Genomic DNA, 18,780 nt, shown 5'->3' on the forward strand with positions numbered 1-18,780 from the left:
CCTTTACATTGCAGTGAGATCTCAAAATTATAATAATTACATCAAACAGTACCTAGACATGCCTGTTATCTAAAGGTTACAGAGTGATTGAGAAGGCATGTTGAAAAATGTTAAACTTTGGGTTGCTTTCATAGACAATGACATAGACAATTCCTTGTTCTAACTTACTTGGCAAATAAAATCTGATTCTGATTCTGATTCTGACAAATGAAAAACTGTTCAAGCTTCAGAAATCTTTGATTGTCTGTATTCCCATCCGGCACGCTAGAGGGCGGTAACACTGTAGGCTTGACTCAATCTGTAGAGAGCTTTAATCGCTGAAGAAGAATCGCTGCTCCTGATAAACGAGCAGCAAAACAAATCTTCGTATCTTCAGCAAATATTTTAGAATACTCACCGCCTCAATCATCGTTTCCTCCAGTCTGCAGCTTACGAACTACTTGGATATCGTAAACGTGGTAATACCAGATAGCTATTGTTGATGGTAGCCCTCAAGGTCTTCAGCAGGGAAAGTTGTGTTTGTGTGTATGTATTTTTGTTCGACCAGAAAAAGCTGACGAGACGCGGTATTTAATGTGATTGCGAAATCAGTATGTTAAACTTGTAGGCTACATGACATAATGCAGAAACTGAATGGTGACCAATTTTACCTGCTGCCCGAAGCACGCTGCTGTTGGCGTCAGAGGGAGAGACGGTATGTTAGCGTTAGCGTTTTTTTCGGATTTTCTGATGAAACGTATTCTTAGTTTGATGGTACTGGGAATATACTCACCTTCTTCCTTTTTAAGAACGCACATGTTTTCTCATTTAATTAGAAAGGTTGTCTTTTGAGTTGTATTGATTTGAGCCTTAGCTATTCCACCTCAGTTGCATTGTTGAATAGTAATGAGCCCGGTATTGAGGAAAGGGTCTCTTGTTGACCGCTAACAATTGTGCATTTAATTTTTCAGTTTGCCGATTTGCCATGTAAGATAGAAAGAAATGACACTTGTTAACGTGGCTTTGAAGAGCTGTCTGATGTTAATTTGGATATGAGAAACGTACAGTTCTCTGACCTATAGTCACAGACGAGCAGATCAAACTTCGCGAAGCTACCTCCTCCCTCATCTGGGCATAGATACAATAACGATTTTTGATCCATCACCATTGCTGATTGAATCTCATTTTCTAGCGTATTCAAAATTGCCGTCAAGTCTTACTTACATCTTTAAATTTAGTTTCTGAACGTTTGTCTATTTGCTTGATTTTCATCAGAAACTGTACAGCACTTGAAGTGTATGTGTGTTTGTGTTGTTATGTGTGTGTGTGTGTGTGTGTGTGTGTGTGTTGATGTGTGTTTTTATGTATATGTGTGTGTTGATCTCTGTTTTGACGTGTGTGTAGATAGATGAAATTACTCAGCATATAGACATGATGAGTCACAAGCAAGCCTGCATCGACCTGGAGAAGGCCACTCAATTCATTACACAAGCATTACAGGTAATACATACACACACACACGCACACGCGTAGAACATTTAAGACATTGTATCATGATATGTGTGTGTGTGTGTGTGTGTGTGTGTGTGTGTGTGTGTGTGTGTGTGTGTGTGTGTGTGTGTGTGTGTGTGTGTGTGTGTGTGTGTGTGTGTGTGTGTGTGTGTGTGTGTGTGTGTGTGTGTGTGTGTCAGCATGAAGTAGGAAGGAACCAGGTGTGGTGTGTTTGTCTATGTAAACATTTGGTGTGTGTGTGTGTGTGTGTGAAGGTTCATAAGTTTGGTGCGTTTTTCTATGTTAACATGCTTTTGTGTGTGTGTGACTGATGTGTGTGTGTATTTATTAGCATGAAGTAGGTAGGAACCAGGAGCTCTGCGTGTTGATTCACCGTCTTGAAGAGAGTCAGGCGGAGATTGGACGGAGTCTGATGGAGCAGGCAGAGTCACAGCGACAGCTGAAGCTGAAGAACGATGAACTACAGAAAAACCTGGAGGAAAAAGACAACTCACTGTCACAAGCCAACCAGGTGTGTGTGTGTGTGTGTGTGTGTGTGTGTGTGTGTGTGTGTGTGATTTAATGTGTGTGTTTGTGTATGAATGTGTAGTTAACGTGTGTGTGTCTATACAGACTATGGCTTTCCTGAAGAATGAACTAAGGGACCTGCATCAACAGCTGCGAAAACATCAGAGCAATCATAGGTAGACACAGACACAGACACAGACACAGACACAGACACAGACACAGACACAGACACAGACACAGACACAGACACAGACACAGACACAGACACAGACAGCAGAGTGGCTGTAGGTACTCACACACACATGCACACATAGACATGCACGAACACACTTAAACACACACACACTGCCGGCAGATTGGGTGTAGGTACACACACAGCCAGCAGAGTGGTCATAGTTATTCAAACACACACCTATACGTTATAATGCCTTTTACCTTATTATGCTTCTTCTTTATTCCCTAATAAAAATATTTATATCAGGGATGATATTTAGGTAATATATATATATATATATATATATCAGGGATTATATTTTGGTAATATTTATATAAAGGATGATATTTTGGTAATATTTATATAAAGGATGATATTTTTCTTAATGGAGCACTTTAGTTTGACTGTTCTTGACGATGAACTTTGACCATCATCCTAGCACATTTTACTTTTGAACTCTGACCCCTGCTATCTCTGATCCATATAGGACCACTTGGGATGTGAATGAGCCGCTGCAGGATGGGGAGAGCCAGTTCAAGGTCGAGGTACACACACACACACACATACACACTCTCTCTTTTTTGACATGCACTTGTCTTCTGGTCTTGTCTGACACAAACACGCAGGCACTCACTCACTCTCTCACACACACACACACACACACACACACACATTCTAATGTCTGATATGTGTTTTTCAGCAAACCGAGAGTTACAGCTCTCCTCTCCAGTCAGACCAGCTGACAACAGCTCAGGAATCTCTGGTCTGGTCAGTACCACTGGCCTCTTCTGATGCCCAGAGTCCGATGGACTCGTCTGATGCCCAGAGTCCACTGGTCTTATCTTCTAGTCATAGTCCGCCTGTCTCATCCAGTGCTGAAAGTCTGCTGGACTCGTCTCACACGCTGGTCTCAGCTGATGCTCAGAGGCTGCTGGAGGCTCCCGTCTCTGGGATTAAAGAAGAAGAAGAAGATGATGATGATGATGATGGATACGGAGAGTGCAGTCAGTCTGGAAAGGAGTACTGGGGGAAAAGTGTTACACACACACATTATACAGTGACGCTTGAAAGTATGTGAACCCCTTGAGTTTTCTTTAATTTTACAATGATTTTTCTAATTTTCTTTACCAATTTTCCATAGATGAAATGTCAGGTTTATGTTTATCAATTGCATGTACTTGTTAAGAGGGAATTGTGTAGGTAGCCAAAAACGACATGAAACATTGTATTAGTGTTTGTGCAAAAGTAAGTGAACCCCCAGCTGCATTGGTAAGGTCAAGTAGGTAACGGATTCGATGAACCACATTTGGGTACTTAATAAGTCAATTAAGCAAACCAATCAAATGAGACTTCCTAGGAAAAGGTCCGATGATGTGGATTTATAGTTTTATTGGCATTAGCAAATTCTGTTCTGAAAGCAGCTACAGATTAAAGTATGAATAAGTAAATGCAAAAGTGTAAGTTTTCTGTTTTTGCAGACAAAGCTGACCCCAGGACAGAACAGACCCCCTCCCCAGCTGAAGACATAAAAACTGAACAGATGCAGGTACTGTACAGTATTTTTTGCTAATGCTAACAAACAGTGTTGGATAGTAACGAAGTAGAAATACTTCGTAACTGTGCTTCAGTCGTTTTTTTTGGATATCTTTACTACAAGTATATTTCTGTTGACTTTTACTTTTACTTCGCTACGTTTTGCAAAAAACAGATACTTTTACTCCGATACATTTCCCCTGAAACCTTTGTTACTCGTTACAAAATCGAATCAACTTTAGAAAAAGATATAATCATAAGAGTGATGAGACCAACGTGGTGGACTGTGGTAGAACACAGACTCCAAGCAGGTTTGGCGAATCAGTGGTCCTAGCGCACGTTAATGAGCTTTTGACCGACATATCCAAAACATTAAGATCAACAACGAAGGGGACTGTAACTGTCCAATAGACAGTGTGAACATTACAGTGGTTATAAATATGTATTTACAGTATTGGTTTAATTCGTGATTTCATTATTTGTTTATTTCATGGATTTATTAATTGGTTAAAATGATTCTAAGATGTACTTTAAAAAGAGATTGTGTCATGTACTGTTACTTTTTGTATTAAGAGTTTGTTAAAATACAGGACCTAACCAGGGAATTATGGGTACAGCGCCAAAAGAGATATAAACCAGTCACGGACTCATGAGATTCAGAAGAAAATGGACTCTGCATCAGGTTTATGGCGCTAACATTGTCACGTTGTTTTCTGAGTATTATTAACATTACAGTTTTCATAGAGTGTGAGAAGGAGAAAATAAATATTCAAAAGACATCAGTATGAAGCGTGGTCGTTTATTAAACCTATGCAGCTACAGGGACAATTATCAAAGCAAAAGCATACAGGTCTCAATCAAAAAATGTGAAACCCCACAACACAACCTCTTCATTAAATACCAACACCACAACCTTTTAAACTAGTCAGGTTCTTTCACCGCTGGGTAAGATCTGTATATAATATTACAAGCTAGCTAATAACTTAACTATACAGATCATTTTTTCTTATTCTTTATTCCATCTCTGTCGAGGTTTCTATCTAGCCAGTTAGGATGGTGACAATCTAAAGTACTTACTGGCGTTTGCCAGAGAATAGCTCAGCTTCCAATCCAGACGGTAACATTAACATTTTGACATCAACATTAGCATTTTGATTTTAAATTAACACATTTGTTGAAGAGACTAGTTATGTACTAGAAGTGGTAATAATACTAGTTGACTAGTTGACATTAACCATAACTGTTGAGTATGTTATCTTAACTATTAGTATAGTTGCCTAGCAAAGTGTAGATCGCTATCTAGATATCTAGCTGCAAGCAGCTTCATTTGCCGACATACGTGTGTTTGTGTTTATCGATGTATTGAGTAGGGAGTGGGATTCAAATCAGCCCATGTTTATAAGTTTGCTCATTTGAGTCTGGATAAACTTCATTATGCTCAAAATTCTGACCCTTTGCTTTTTTATTAACAGTATTTACTCGTATTTTTACTTTGAATACTCAACTACATTTAATATCAGAACATTACTTTTGATACTTAAGTACAGTAAAGATCACATACTTTTACTTAAGTAGTATTCTAAAAGGTGACTTACTTGAGTCATTTTCCAGTAACGTATCTGTACTTTGACTCAAGTATGGCTCTTGAGTACTTTATACACCACTGCTAACAAAGCTAATAACACTAAACCCATATCATCTGACATGCTAATGCTAATTACACTATCAGATCTATGCTAAATAGAAAGACACATTTTTTTTCATTTAATTCAGTGCAGTTGAACAGCACAACACCAAACTCCAAAATGATCATAGAGTTGAATGACCACCTCTCTTAAACTGTTTCAGCATAAACTGAACGTTTAAACAATCCTGAAGTCTGATTTATTGCAGGACTCTTTTATTAGACTGCATTTGTTTTTGCTAGGTGTACCTAATTAACTGACAACTTCTATTTCTCCCTTCCTCCATGTGTTTCAGGGACAGGAGGACAAATCCAGCATATCTCCAGTCCTCTGCTCCAATACAGACCTGTCCTCTACAGACCCCATGTCTCTGGCCCGATTAAGGAGTGTGTCAGTGGTGTTGGTGGACTACTCCAGGACACAAGGACAGCAAGGGAATAACGAAGAACCGACCCGTAAGGGATCAGACACACACACACACACACACACACACACACACACACACACACACACACACACACTCTCTCTCAGCCACAGACCCGTAAGAGATCAGACACACACACACAAACACACATATACACACACACACACACACACACACACACACACACACACTCTCAGCCTCAGAGACCCATTAGAGATTCAGTTCTCCAGTCATACCGTAGATCTCTCAAGCTAATGTGATTGCTTTTTTTTGTAAAACAGGAAAAGGATCATCTCCCTCATCCCTGGAGTTCCCAGCATCCCCCACCATTTTGGGAACCCAAACAGAGAAATCCCAAAAGTACTCCTGTTCTGTGTGTGGCAAAACCTTCGACTTTTGGTCTCAGTTCAGGCTTCATCTATACACTCACACAGGAGAGAGGCCGTACCACTGTACTCAGTGTGGCCAGAGTTTTATTCAAAAGGGAGATCTCAAACTTCACCAGCGCCTTCACACAGGAGAGAGGCCGTACCAATGTACTCAGTGTGGCAAGAGGTTTATTCAAAAGGGAGATCTCAAACGACACCAGCTCATTCACACAGGAGAGAGGCCGTACCACTGTACTAAGTGTGGCAAGAGCTTTATTCAAAATGGACATCTTAAAAAACACCAGCGAATTCACACAGGAGAGAGGCCATAGCAATGCACTCAGTGTTTCCAAAAAGTTGCAGTGAGAATTGCTGTGTTTTTTAGGGGATTGTTGCGATACAATTGCGGGAGCAAGTGAAATTTGCGATACAAAGTTGCTTATTTCCCTCTATGTAATTATAAATGAGTTATTTGTTGAAAAATAAATAATAAATAAACAAACATTCTCTAAAGAATCAGATTGTTGAGAAATGGTCTTCTAAATAACCTTACCAACATGCCAAAAGATTACCAGGAGTGCAAAAATGTAGCATAATAGGCTGTTCTACCTTCGGCTTATTAAGGGAAGGTAATGTGTATTGCTTGTATTGTTGTTATGGAAACGAACACAGGACTTTTACTTTGACATCATTCAAATGTTCGTCTCGTGGGAATGGCAACAGCTGTTATACAGTTATCTAGAAACATAGCTAGTTATGCTACGTTATGTTAAACACATGGGGGAACAGTACATAGGATTTACTTATCCACAACAAATTGCACCTGTTGGTATTACAAAAGGACCACATGTAAGACCTAATAAAATGTTATGAATATCTCAGCCTACACATCAAATGAAAAAAATAACAGCATGTGTCATTGTGATTTGTTTTTGTTGCCTGACGCCCTGCCTGCGTTTTGTACCGTTCTCATTCTTTGCTTATCAATCTGTTTTGCTATCCTATTGCTATTGGGTTTTCTCATTGCCGCAGCTGTCTTTTCTTTTTCTTATTTACTATCTGACTGTTCATCATCTTGATTGGGTTAGGGTGTGGCACCACTTTGGAACTAATACAGCACCATTCTGGAACTAATACAGCGCCACAGTTAGAGCTCTGGGATATGTACACACACACACACACACAGATACACTAAGTACTTTTGTTCTAAATTCAGAACGTTTTGAATCTCAGATATTCATTGCACTGTGAGAAATATAATTTCCAAATAAACCTTATCCGTGAAATGTTCATTTGAATTGTGTAATAAATAAAGTTAATGTGTTGGGGTGATTGATATTGAAACGTGTCAAAGGACACTAATGGCATAATTTTTGGTGCGCAGGTAAGGCAGGTTTAAATTCCCCTTAAGCATGCAACACCCTGTCTCTCTCTCTCTCTCTCTCTCAGATATACACCCTGTCTCTCTCTCTGATATACACCCTGTCTCTCTATCTCTCAGATATACACCCTGTCTCTCTATCTCTCAGATATACACCCTGTCTCTCTCTCTCTCAGATATACACCCTGTCTCTCTCTCTCTCTCAGATATACACCCTGTCTCTCTCTCAGATATACACCCTGTCTCTCTCTCTCAGATATGCACCCTGTCTCTCTCTCAGATATACACCCTGTCTCTCTCTCTCAGATATGCACCCTGTCTCTCTCTCTCAGATATGCACCCTGTCTCTCTCTCTCTCAGATATACACCCTGTCTCTCTCTCTCTCAGATATACACCCTGTCTCTCTCTCAGATATACACCCTGTCTCTCTCTCTCAGATATGCACCCTGTCTCTCTCTCTCAGATATACACCCTGTCTCTCTCTCAGATATACACCCTGTCTCTCTCTCTCTCAGATATACACCCTCTCTCTCTCTCAGATATGCACCCTGTCTCTCTCTCTCTCAGATATACACCCTGTCTCTCTCTCTCAGATATACACCCTGTCTCTCTCTCTCTGATATACACCCTGTCTCTCTCTCTCTCAGATATACACCCTGTCTCTCTCTCTCAGATATACACCCTGTCTCTCTCTCAGATATACACCCTGTCTCTCTCTCTCAGATATAAACCCTGTCTCTCTCTCTCTCAGATATACACCCTGTCTCTCTCTCAGATATACACCCTGTCGCTCTCTCTCTCTCAGATATACACCCTGTCTCTCTCTCTCAGATATACACCCTGTCTCTCTCTCTCTCAGATATACACCCTGTCTCTCTCTCTCTCTCAGATATACACCCTGTCACTCTCTCAGATATACACCCTGTCTCTCTCTCTCAGATATACACCCTGTCTCTCTCTCAGATATACACCCTGTCTCTCTCTCTCTCAGATATACACCCTGTCTCTCTCTCTCTCAGATATACACCCTGTCTCTCTCTCAGATATACACCCTGTCTCTCTCTCTCTCAGATATACACCCTGTCTCTCTCTCAGATATACACCCTGTCTCTCTCTCTCTCAGATATACACCCTGTCTCTCTCTCTCTCAGATGTACACCCTGTCTCTCTCTCTCTCAGATATACACCCTGTCTCTCTCTCTCAGATATACACCCTGTCTCTCTCTCTCTCTCAGATATACACCCTGTCTCTCTCTCTCAGATATACACCCTGTCTCTCTCTCAGATATACACCCTGTCTCTCTCTCTCAGATATACACCCTGTCTCTCTCTCTCTGATATACACCCTGTCTCTCTCTCTCTCTCAGATATACACCCTGTCTCTCTCTCTCAGATATACACCCTGTCTCTCTCTCTCTGATATACACCCTGTCTCTCTCTCTCTCTCAGATATACACCCTGTCTCTCTCTCAGATATACACCCTGTCTCTCTCTCTCAGATATACACCCTGTCTCTCTCTCTCTGATATACACCCTGTCTCTCTCTCTCTCTCAGATATACACCCTGTCTCTCTCTCAGATATACACCCTGTCTCTCTCTCTCAGATATACACCCTGTCTCTCTCTCTCTCAGATATACACCCTGTCTCTCTCTCTCTCAGATATACACCCTGTCTCTCTCTCTCTCAGATATACACCCTGTCTCTCTCTCAGATATACACCCTGTCTCTCTCTCTCTCTCAGATATACACCCTGTCTCTCTCTCTCTCAGATATACACCCTGTCTCTCTTTCTCTCTCTCAGATATACACCCTGTCTCTCTCTCTCAGATATACACCCTGTCTCTCTCTCTCAGATATACACCCTGTCTCTCTCTCAGATATGCACCCTGTCTCTCTCTCTCTCAGATATACACCCTGTCTCTCTCTCTCTCAGATATACACCCTGTCTCTCTCTCTCAGATATACACCCTGTCTCTCTCTCTCAGATATACACCCTCTCTCTCTCTCTCAGATATACACCCTGTCTCTCTCTCTCTCTCTCTCAGATATACACCCTGTCTCTCTCTTTCTCTCAGATATACACCCTGTCTCTCTCTCTCTCAGATATACACCCTGTCTCTCTCTCTCTCTCAGATATACACCCTGTCTCTCTCTCTCTCTCAGATATACACCCTGTCTCTCTCTCTCAGATATACACCCTGTCTCTCTCTCTCTCTCTCAGATATACACCCTGTCTCTCTCTTTCTCTCAGATATACACCCTGTCTCTCTCTCAGATATACACCCTGTCTCTCTCTCTCAGATATACACCCTGTCTCTCTCTCAGATATACACCCTGTCTCTCTCTCTCTCTCTCTCAGATATGCACCCTGTCTCTCGCTCTCAGATTTACACCCTGTCCCTCTCGTCCCGTTGTTAAAAACCTGTTTGGTTTGTTCGCGGTCTTTGAAAGCAACCCAAAGTTTAAGATTTTTCAACATGCCTGTTCAATCACTCTGTTACCTTTAGGTAACATGCATGTCAAAGGGCCTCATTTATAAAACATACTTACGCACAGAACTGATCTTAGACTGTGCGTGCGATCAAATCCACCTCTAAGTACAGATTTATAAAAACGTCTTAGACGTAGAAAAGAACGTATCTCTACGTCTGGTTTCAGTTCGTGTAAGTACATTTCCTTGCGGCAATACTGGAGTACTGCAGGAATTCATGACTCTCCGAGCGCCGACAGCCGACACGCAGTTTCATCATCATCATCATCGTCCTCACCACCGTCACCATTTGGGCTAATGGTGAAAGGCCAAATGTATGTTTCGCTCAATAAAATCAAATAAACTATTAGAATAATTTACACATGAATGAGATTCACATCTTATAGGTACATTTCGCTCAAACTTATAGCCTATAAAAAGACTAATAGTGGTTTAGTTTTCATTAGGAGATATGGCTGCATTGGCGTTGTAAGAGGATATTGCCAGCTGCGCAATAAGGCGAGAGAGGGGTTTTTTTTGTGATCGCGCTGACTTTTTGACACAGGATGATTGATGTATGTCTGATAAGCAGGTACCGCTTGCCGAGAGCGTTGTGCCCAAATGGCCTCTCCTCTAGAGAGGCGCACCAGAGTCAACCAGGCCATACACGTTCAGGTATTGTCCGTGCTTGGATTCCTGGCTACAGGAACGTTCCGATGAGAAATTGGAGACCAGTCGAGCAATCCCCGTCATCATTAAGCAGAATTTTGCCCGAAGTTCTTCGCAGAATACTATATGCCCGCAATTTATGAGATTTCCACACAGTGCCCAGCAAAATGTGAAAGAGTATTTCCTGCGTAAAACAGGGTTCCCAATGTATTCTCATCCAGATTTCGCACACTCAGAAAGCCTAGGAAGCCCACTTCAATACAGCACATGTTGGTAGTGGAGCGCACCAAAGCCTTGGTTCTGCTGCTGCAGATGCGGCTTCTGGTGCTGCTCGTGCCACAGGGGCTGGTGCTTCGGAGACGTGTCTACTACATGTCAAATACTTTGCTTTTGCCATTACGCCACCAGACAGGCTTTCTAACGATGTTTTGGCCCGCATCTGCGGTTCCATCAGCAGAACGTCCATGTCAGCCTCACTTTAATTCTTCTGTTTACATGTTTCTTTCTGGCTTGCCACTGTCACAGAGAGTTTGTGCATTGAGGATGCGCTCTGTTTGTGCATTGATAATATGATGATTAGATTAAATAGGGGCGTTTTGAGGGCGGAGATTCAGTTGCGCACAATTTCACGACCATTTGTGATTTATAACCGAAGGATTGGCGTACACGTGTTTTTTATGTGTACGTCTGTTTTCTGTGGATCTCACTTACGCTCATTTCAGGAAATGTGTTAGACAAAATGTAGGATGGTTTCTACGCAACGTTTTATAAATGAGGCCCTAAGTGTTGTTTAATGTAATTATCATTTTGAGATCTCACTGCCATGTAAAAGCGAATTTGTGAATTGACTACAATGTTTATAACCACACACAGAAACAAAAGGTCTCAATTGACTACATCAAATACAATACAATCAAAATAAAGAATGTGTTTTCAAAACTCCTGCATTTAGGATAAAAGTATATTTCTCATGCCAGTATTTTCAAATTAAATCTATAATTCGTCAGTTCTGTCAGACTTGAGACTTAAGAGGGTTTGTGCTGTGGTTCAACTAGGTGTTAAAACACAAAGGCCTTGACCTTGGCTGTGGTTCCATCCCGCCACAAGGTCTTCCAACACATGTGTGCTTAGAACCCGACTGGGAGAGGGAGGTGAACTTGCTTCTTGTAAGTGGGTACATTTATACATATCTGTATGTGTGTGTGTGTGTGTATCCCAGTGCTCAATGAATAGTCTCTAATGTATCTGTGTGTGTGTGTGTGTATCCCAGTGATTAATGAATAGTCTCATATTGTGTGTGTTTGTGTGTGAGTGTGTGTGTGTGTGTATCCCGATTAATGAATAGTCTCATATTGTGTGTGTTTGTGTGTGTGTGTGTGTGTGTCCCAGTGATTAATGAATAGTCTCATATTGTGTGTGTTTGTGTGTGAGTGTATCTAAATGTTAAATCCAAGTATCAAGGCCACAGGTCTGGGATCAGAGCCTTGAGGAGACGGTTTATCACAAGTACATGACACACACATATTCATCAACATATTTTCATTCCTTTCCCTTATCCATATTCACGTTGAATGCTTGCCGGTAAAGTGAGTGCTTACAGTTTTTCACAGACAATAACGGCTTTCTCAAAACTGCACACAGAAAACTGAAAACCTCACACACAATATGCTAAACCTGACACTCCCTTTGCAAGATGACTCTTTGCTTTCAAATCTCTTAACTGTTCACAAAATGGAACTCGTGTTTTCATTTGGTACACACAGCCATATTTTCAAAACACACACACACATACATTCATTGAGTACACAAAACTAAGCATTTGTTGCACACTACCAAGCATTTACAGCACACAGATGTGCAAAATTGAAAACACAATCATCGAAATGGAACACACCATAATGAATGAATATCTTGACTCGGGAATTTCTCCTTTTGTAAAATGTCTCAGTGTAGGCCTACATTTTTCATAGTCAAACATAAAACAACACACAAATATGCAGCAAAAAAAGTTTTAATTTGCTACACACAGAGAACAGTAGTGTACTGTAAACCGTGTGATACCGTTGCTCTCACAAACCATATTTACAATTTCAGTTTCCTGTTCCACCAAACACTAGATTGTATTGACATTATATTGTGTAAAAAATGCTTACAGTTTTTCTCAATTGCACACATTTTTTGAAAGCATGCCTCGTTTTCTCAAAACTCTAAACACTGATCCCAAAATAACCATCACAAAATGCAAAACCCTTTTCATCTCCTGCGAAATGCTACTTTGTTTTCAAATAATATTGAAAGTGTGTGTTCTTCCTCCACAGTGTGGTTCTCGTTCAGTGCTGCAAAATACAAATACTGTGCGCTCACTGTATTCTATTCATATGCAGTATTACACTACACAAGGCAAATAGATTACAGTTTTTCCTCAATTGCTTACACACATTTTTGTTTGTTTGCGTTATCCATCCTGAATGTTCTAATGATGGCAGCAACTGTGAAGCGGCTGAGATTTGGTTGGACCCTCCGGCCAGCCTCCCTCATGCTCAAACCATGGTTGAGCACATGGTCTACCACAGCGGCTCAAATTTCATTAGAGATGACCATTTTCCTTCTTCTTTCTCCTCCTCCTCCTCCTCCTCCTCCTTGCCCTTCTCATTCTCTTCTTCCTCCGTGTCCTCCTCCTCTTCCTTCTCTCTGCCTTCCTACTCCTCAACCTCCTCCGATTTTCGCTTTTTAGGTCTTAACAACTGTGTAAAACTGTAAGGGGACCATTCTCCTTCTTCTTTCTCCTCCTCCTCCTTCTTGCCCTTCTCATTCTTTTCTTCCTCCGTGTCCTCCTCCTTCTCCTCTTCCTCCTCATCTTCCTTCTCTCGGTCCTCCTACTCCTCAACCTCCTCCTCCTTCTTGTCCTCCTCCTCTCAATCTTACCCCTCTCCTTCTCTGGCTGTCGATCTTTTCAAAGTTCTCCATAGTTTACCAAACAAAACAGAGGCTCAAGACACTTTTATGGTGCAGTCCTCACTGCAGATTGGTCAAAAGACCTGAATGTTTAGAGATTTGACTATTTGTGCCTTGTAGGTTGATGCTTTGAGATTTTACTTGAGAAGTGTGTGCAACAACTGAACATTGTGTACAGTGTTTTGACAACAAGGTGATGTGTAATTGACATCAGAGTGTAAACAAGGAAAATCAGAGTCTAATGCAGATAAGGGAGTGTTAAGTATTGCCAAATTGGGTCAAGCTATTGGTACATGAAGCGTACGTTGTGCAGATTGTGCCGAATTTTCGCTTTTTAGGTCTTACCAACTGTGAAAAACTGTAAGGGGAATATAAACTTGCTTTTCCATCTTTGTGTTCACCTAAAATGAGGCCAAAACTGGCGTGCTTTGGTGTATTTTCACACAATTCAATATGGAATCAACCCAACATGTTAACTCTACTCTATATAATGCAATCTACCCACTTATTTACTCTAGTTTATATAATGCAATACAAATTAACATTTTATGGTTCATGTTTATTTGGCAATTATATTTATTACAGTGCAAAGACTATGGTAATCTGAGATTCAAAACGTTCTGTATTTAGAACAAAAGTGTGTGTGTATGTGTCTGTGTGTGTGTATGTGTGTGCGTTTGTGCGTGTGTATTTGTGTCTTGGAAAAAACACTTCTTCTCAACACATTAACATTTGACACTACAACTGAACAGAAAACAAAAAAACACACACTTGCTCTCTGCTGAAAGAGGTTTGGAAACAGACAACTGATTTGAAATAATACAGTACATGGACATGAAATACCCAGCGACTCCCCACACCATGTTCCTGGGCAGACTGTCTCCAGGGCAGTTCTAGAAAGGTGCTGTATTAGATCCAGAATGGTGCCACACCCGAACACAATCATGATGCTGAACAGTCAGATAGTAAAACAAATAAATACGAAAATGACAAGGACTTAGGAAAAGACAACTGCACATACACTAGGCTACATACAGTAGTTATGTGGCGGCGGATGTTATTGACATGGGTCTTTCTTAAAGAATGGTCCAGTGTACCCAATTCTAAAGGAGATCAGAAAGGAAGAACGGAAAAACCTTTTCTAAGCATATAGATATCCGTTTTTAGAAACTCTTCCCACACCGATTGAAATGATGCAGCCTCTCTCAAGTGTGAGTGTGCTGATGTTTTTTTAAGATTTCTCTTATCTTTAAAACTTTTGCTAAACTGAGTGCATTGATAAGGCTTCTCTCCAATGTGAATGCGCTGATGTTTTTTAAGATTTCCCTCTTGAGTAAACCTCTTGCCACACTGAGCACAGTGGTACGGCTTCTCTCCTCTGTGAATGCGCTGCTGGTGTTGTTTGAGATGTCCCTTTAGATAAAAACTCTTAACACACTGAGTACAACGGTACGGCATCTCTCCTGTGTGAATGAGCCGGTGTCGTTTGAGACTTCTCTCTTGAGTAAAACTCTTGCTACACTGAGTACAGTGGTACGGCCTCCTTCCTGTGTGAATGCGCTGGTGTCGTTTGAGATGTCCCTTTTGACTAAAACTCTTGCCACACTGAGTACAGTGGTACGGCCTCCTTCCTGTGTGAGTGTATTGATGAAGCCTGAACTGAGACCAAAAGTGGAAGGTTTTTCCACACACAGAACAGGAGTAGTTTTGGGATTTCTCTGTCTGTGTTCCCAAAATGGAGGGGGATACTGGGAACTCCAGGGATGAGGGAGATGATCCTTTTCCTGTTTTACAAAAAAAAAAGCAGACACACAAACATCAAAAACTATCTACATCACATGAGCTGTGGAGAGCTGCTGTATGAAACATATTGGAGAACTGAATCTCTCATGGGTCTCAGGCTGAGAGTGTCTGAGAGTGTGTGTGTGTGTGTGTGTCTGCTCTCTTACGGGTCTGTGGCTCAGAGAGTGTGTGTGTGTGTGTGTGTCTGATCTCTTACGGGTCTGTTCTTCGTCCTTTCTTTGCCGTCCTTGTGTCTTGGTGAAATCAACCAACACCACTGACACCCTCCTTAACCGGGCCAGAGACACATGGTCTGTAGGGGACAGGTCTGTTCTGGAGCTGAGTACTGGAGACAGAGACATGGGGTCTGTAGGGGACAGGTCTGTTCTGGAGCTGAGGACAAGAGACATGGGGTCTGTAGGGGACAGGTCTGTTCTGGAGCTGAGGACAAGAGACATGGGGTCTGTAGGCGACAGGTCTGTTCTGGAGCAGAGGACTGGATATATGCTGGATTTATCCTCATGTCCCTAAAACACATGGAGGAAGGAAGAAATACAGTTAATTAGGTACACCTAGCGAAAACTAATGCGGTCTAATAAAACAGTCCAGCAATAAAACCCCCTTCAGGATTGTTTAAACGGTCAGTTTATGTTGAAACAGTTTAAGAGAGGTGGTCATTTAACTGTATTATCATTTTGGAGATCGGTGTTGTGCTGTTAAACTGTACTGAATTAAATTTAAAAAAAATTCTTGTGATTTAGCATAGATCCGATAGTGTTATTAGCATTAGCATTTCAGATGATGTGGGTTTAGTGTTGTTAGCTTTAGCTTTGTAAGCATTTAGTATTGACATAAATTACTGTACAGTACCTGCATCAGTTCAGTTTTGATGTCTTCAGCTGGGGAGGGGGTCTGTTCTGTCCTGGGGTCAGCTCTGTCTGCAAAAACAGAAAACTAGACACTTACATTTGCATTTACACTACCGTTCCAAAGTTTGGGGTCACTTGTTTTTCAAAGAAACAACTGTTTTTTTTCAATGAAGATAACACTAAATGAATCATAAATACACTCTGTCTATTGTTAATGTGGTAAATGACTATTCTAGGTGGAAACATGTTTTTTTAACAAAATATCTACATAGGTGTATAGAGGCCCATTTCCAGCAACTTGTGGGAGGTGATTCAGGAAGCGTGGGGTGACATTTCTACAGATTACCTCAACAAATGAACAGCTAGAATGTCAAAGGTCTGCAATGCTGAAAATGCTGCAAATGGATCATTCTTTAACGAAAAAAAAAGTTTGAAGAACAAAACTAATATTTCAAATTATTATTTCTAACCTTGTCAATGTCTTGACTGTATTTTCTATTCATTTTGCAACTCATGTGATCAATTTAAGTGTGAGTTTTCATGGAAAGCACGGAATTGTCTGGGTGACCCCGAACTTTTAACAGTAGTGTATTAATTCATACTATAATCTGTAGCCGCTTACTATGGAGGACTGAAAGTGCCAAAATTCAATAAATAAATACACCATCAATAATTATTTAAATGTGTCATTAATTAATTTAAATTGGAATTAAATAAATACATGTTTCAATAAATGTGTCATTAATTAATTCAAATTGGAATTAAATACATAAATGTTTCAATAAATGTGTCATTAATTTATTAAATACCAATTCATTTTATGTAATAAAAAAAACACATTTAATTATTTCACTATTTAATTAATTATGTCATGGTCCTGTGTTGCAGCGCATCAATAATTTATTTTATCTGTCAAACTCACCCATCAAAGTCAGTGGGCGGGGCTAACGCTGATTTAGTCTGATCCATTGCTTTAGTCTGAAGTGCCTGGAGAGAGACATTTTTCCACCGGTTCCAGCACCAAAACTTAACGTTATGGAATCTTGTGACATGTTACTTTGGTTAAAATTTCGAGTTATTCACGAGTGGTCTTCTTCCAGCGAGAACGCAAATTCATTTCGATAACACTTAAATTTTGTTTAACTTTTTAATACCATGTAGTACCATACTATGGTACTAGATACGACCTAAAGTTAAAGTTCTGTTTACTTGATCACTTTAGACTAGAGTTTTTGAGATGCTCCATGGACCAGCTCAGCAGTAGTTAATTCCTCTGAAATAAACCTTTCAGCATATTCACACCTATTTGCCTTGAGAAGTTTCTTGAGAACTCTTAGAATTTTCCACGACATATAAAAGTTCTGTTTACTTGGCCATGGCTTTCTATATTTTCTCACGTAGATCAGACGAGTGGCAATGCAGTTCATGACGGGAGTTGACTAGCTACTTAACAACTGTAGCAGTAACCTACAGCAGCTAGTGCTAGTTACTACACGAACGTGCTTAGTCAAGAGCTTCTTTTTTTTCAAGTGGCAAGTCTTCTACAGTACACACAATACAAAACCAGCACTACATCACGGTCTCAGTTAATGATGCAACTACGGGTTTTCTACGAGCAGGCAATGCAGCTCATGATTGGAGTTGACTAGCATACTGTAGTAGTACCTCACGACAGCTAGCAGCTACAAGAACTTGCTTAGTCAACTGTTAATATCAAGTGTAATATCACACAAAAACAAGCCAGATTGAAAGAGATAATGTATACAAAGCAGACAAACCAACACATTTTGATGGATGAAAGCCCTCTTTATTATTTGTAATGTGTTTGTTATTAGGTCTAATAACTAAATTGCTTTCGAGGTATTTAATCCATGGTCCACTACTGGATCGATTTTCCGTTTTCTTCATCTCGCACGCTCTGGATTTTTAGTGTTTAAGAAAAAGTTTTGTTTGACACAGTGTTTAGGAATGAGGCCTGCGTCAATCCAAATATCTTGGATCGGTAAGCCTTGACTTGATGTGCAGGGTAACCAATCAGGTTTTAGGAATCCGCCCACTGACTTTGATGGGTGAGTTTGACAGATAAAATAAATTATTGATGCGCTGCAACACAGGACCATGACATAATTTATTAAATAGTGAAATAATTAAATGTGTTTTTTGACATAAAATGAATTTGTATTTAATGAATTAATGACACATTTAATGAAACATGTATGTATTTATTTCCAATTTGAATTAATTAATGACACATTTAATAAAACATTTATGTATTTAATTCCCATTTTAATTAATTAATGACACATTTAAATAATTATTGATGGTGTATTTATTTATTGAATTTTGGCACTTTCAGTCCTCCATAGCTTACAGAACAGAACCTGCTAATGCCAATAAAACTATAAATCCCCATCATCTGTCATGCTAAC

At 40.3% G+C, this 18,780-nt stretch overlaps 2 protein-coding genes across 2 annotated transcripts; both read left to right on the forward strand.

The window, feature by feature from the left end:
* Nucleotides 1-337: 337 nt before the first annotated feature.
* On the forward strand, nucleotides 338-3,741 carry LOC308369422 (mitotic spindle assembly checkpoint protein MAD1-like; the record flags this gene model as incomplete). The annotated part of the gene is made up of 7 exons (XM_080843846.1): nucleotides 338-458; nucleotides 1,384-1,479; nucleotides 1,823-2,002; nucleotides 2,104-2,174; nucleotides 2,700-2,757; nucleotides 3,138-3,248; nucleotides 3,691-3,741. The coding sequence occupies exons 2-7, from the start codon at nucleotides 1,411-1,413 to the stop codon at nucleotides 3,739-3,741; spliced, it is 540 nt and encodes a 179-aa protein (XP_080699972.1). The 5' UTR covers nucleotides 338-458; nucleotides 1,384-1,410.
* LOC308369694 (uncharacterized protein) lies at nucleotides 3,720-6,769 on the forward strand. Its single transcript, XM_080844208.1, has 3 exons — nucleotides 3,720-3,758; nucleotides 5,726-5,885; nucleotides 6,136-6,769. Exons 1-3 carry the CDS (start codon nucleotides 3,753-3,755, stop codon nucleotides 6,552-6,554), a joined length of 585 nt encoding a protein of 194 aa, XP_080700334.1. The 5' UTR covers nucleotides 3,720-3,752; the 3' UTR covers nucleotides 6,555-6,769.
* The last annotated feature ends 12,011 nt before the right edge of the window (nucleotides 6,770-18,780 follow it).

The sequence above is a fragment of the Sprattus sprattus genome, assembly GCF_963457725.1.
Source record: "Sprattus sprattus genome assembly, chromosome: 1".
NCBI classification, from domain to species: Eukaryota; Metazoa; Chordata; class Actinopteri; order Clupeiformes; family Clupeidae; genus Sprattus; species Sprattus sprattus.

Excerpts from the sequence above, each read along its gene's own strand:
- LOC308369694 (XM_080844208.1), top strand. Across the intron at positions 5,886-6,135 it reads GAATAACGAAGAACCGACCC|GAAAAGGATCATCTCCCTCA; the intron begins GTAAGGGATCAG and ends TTTGTAAAACAG.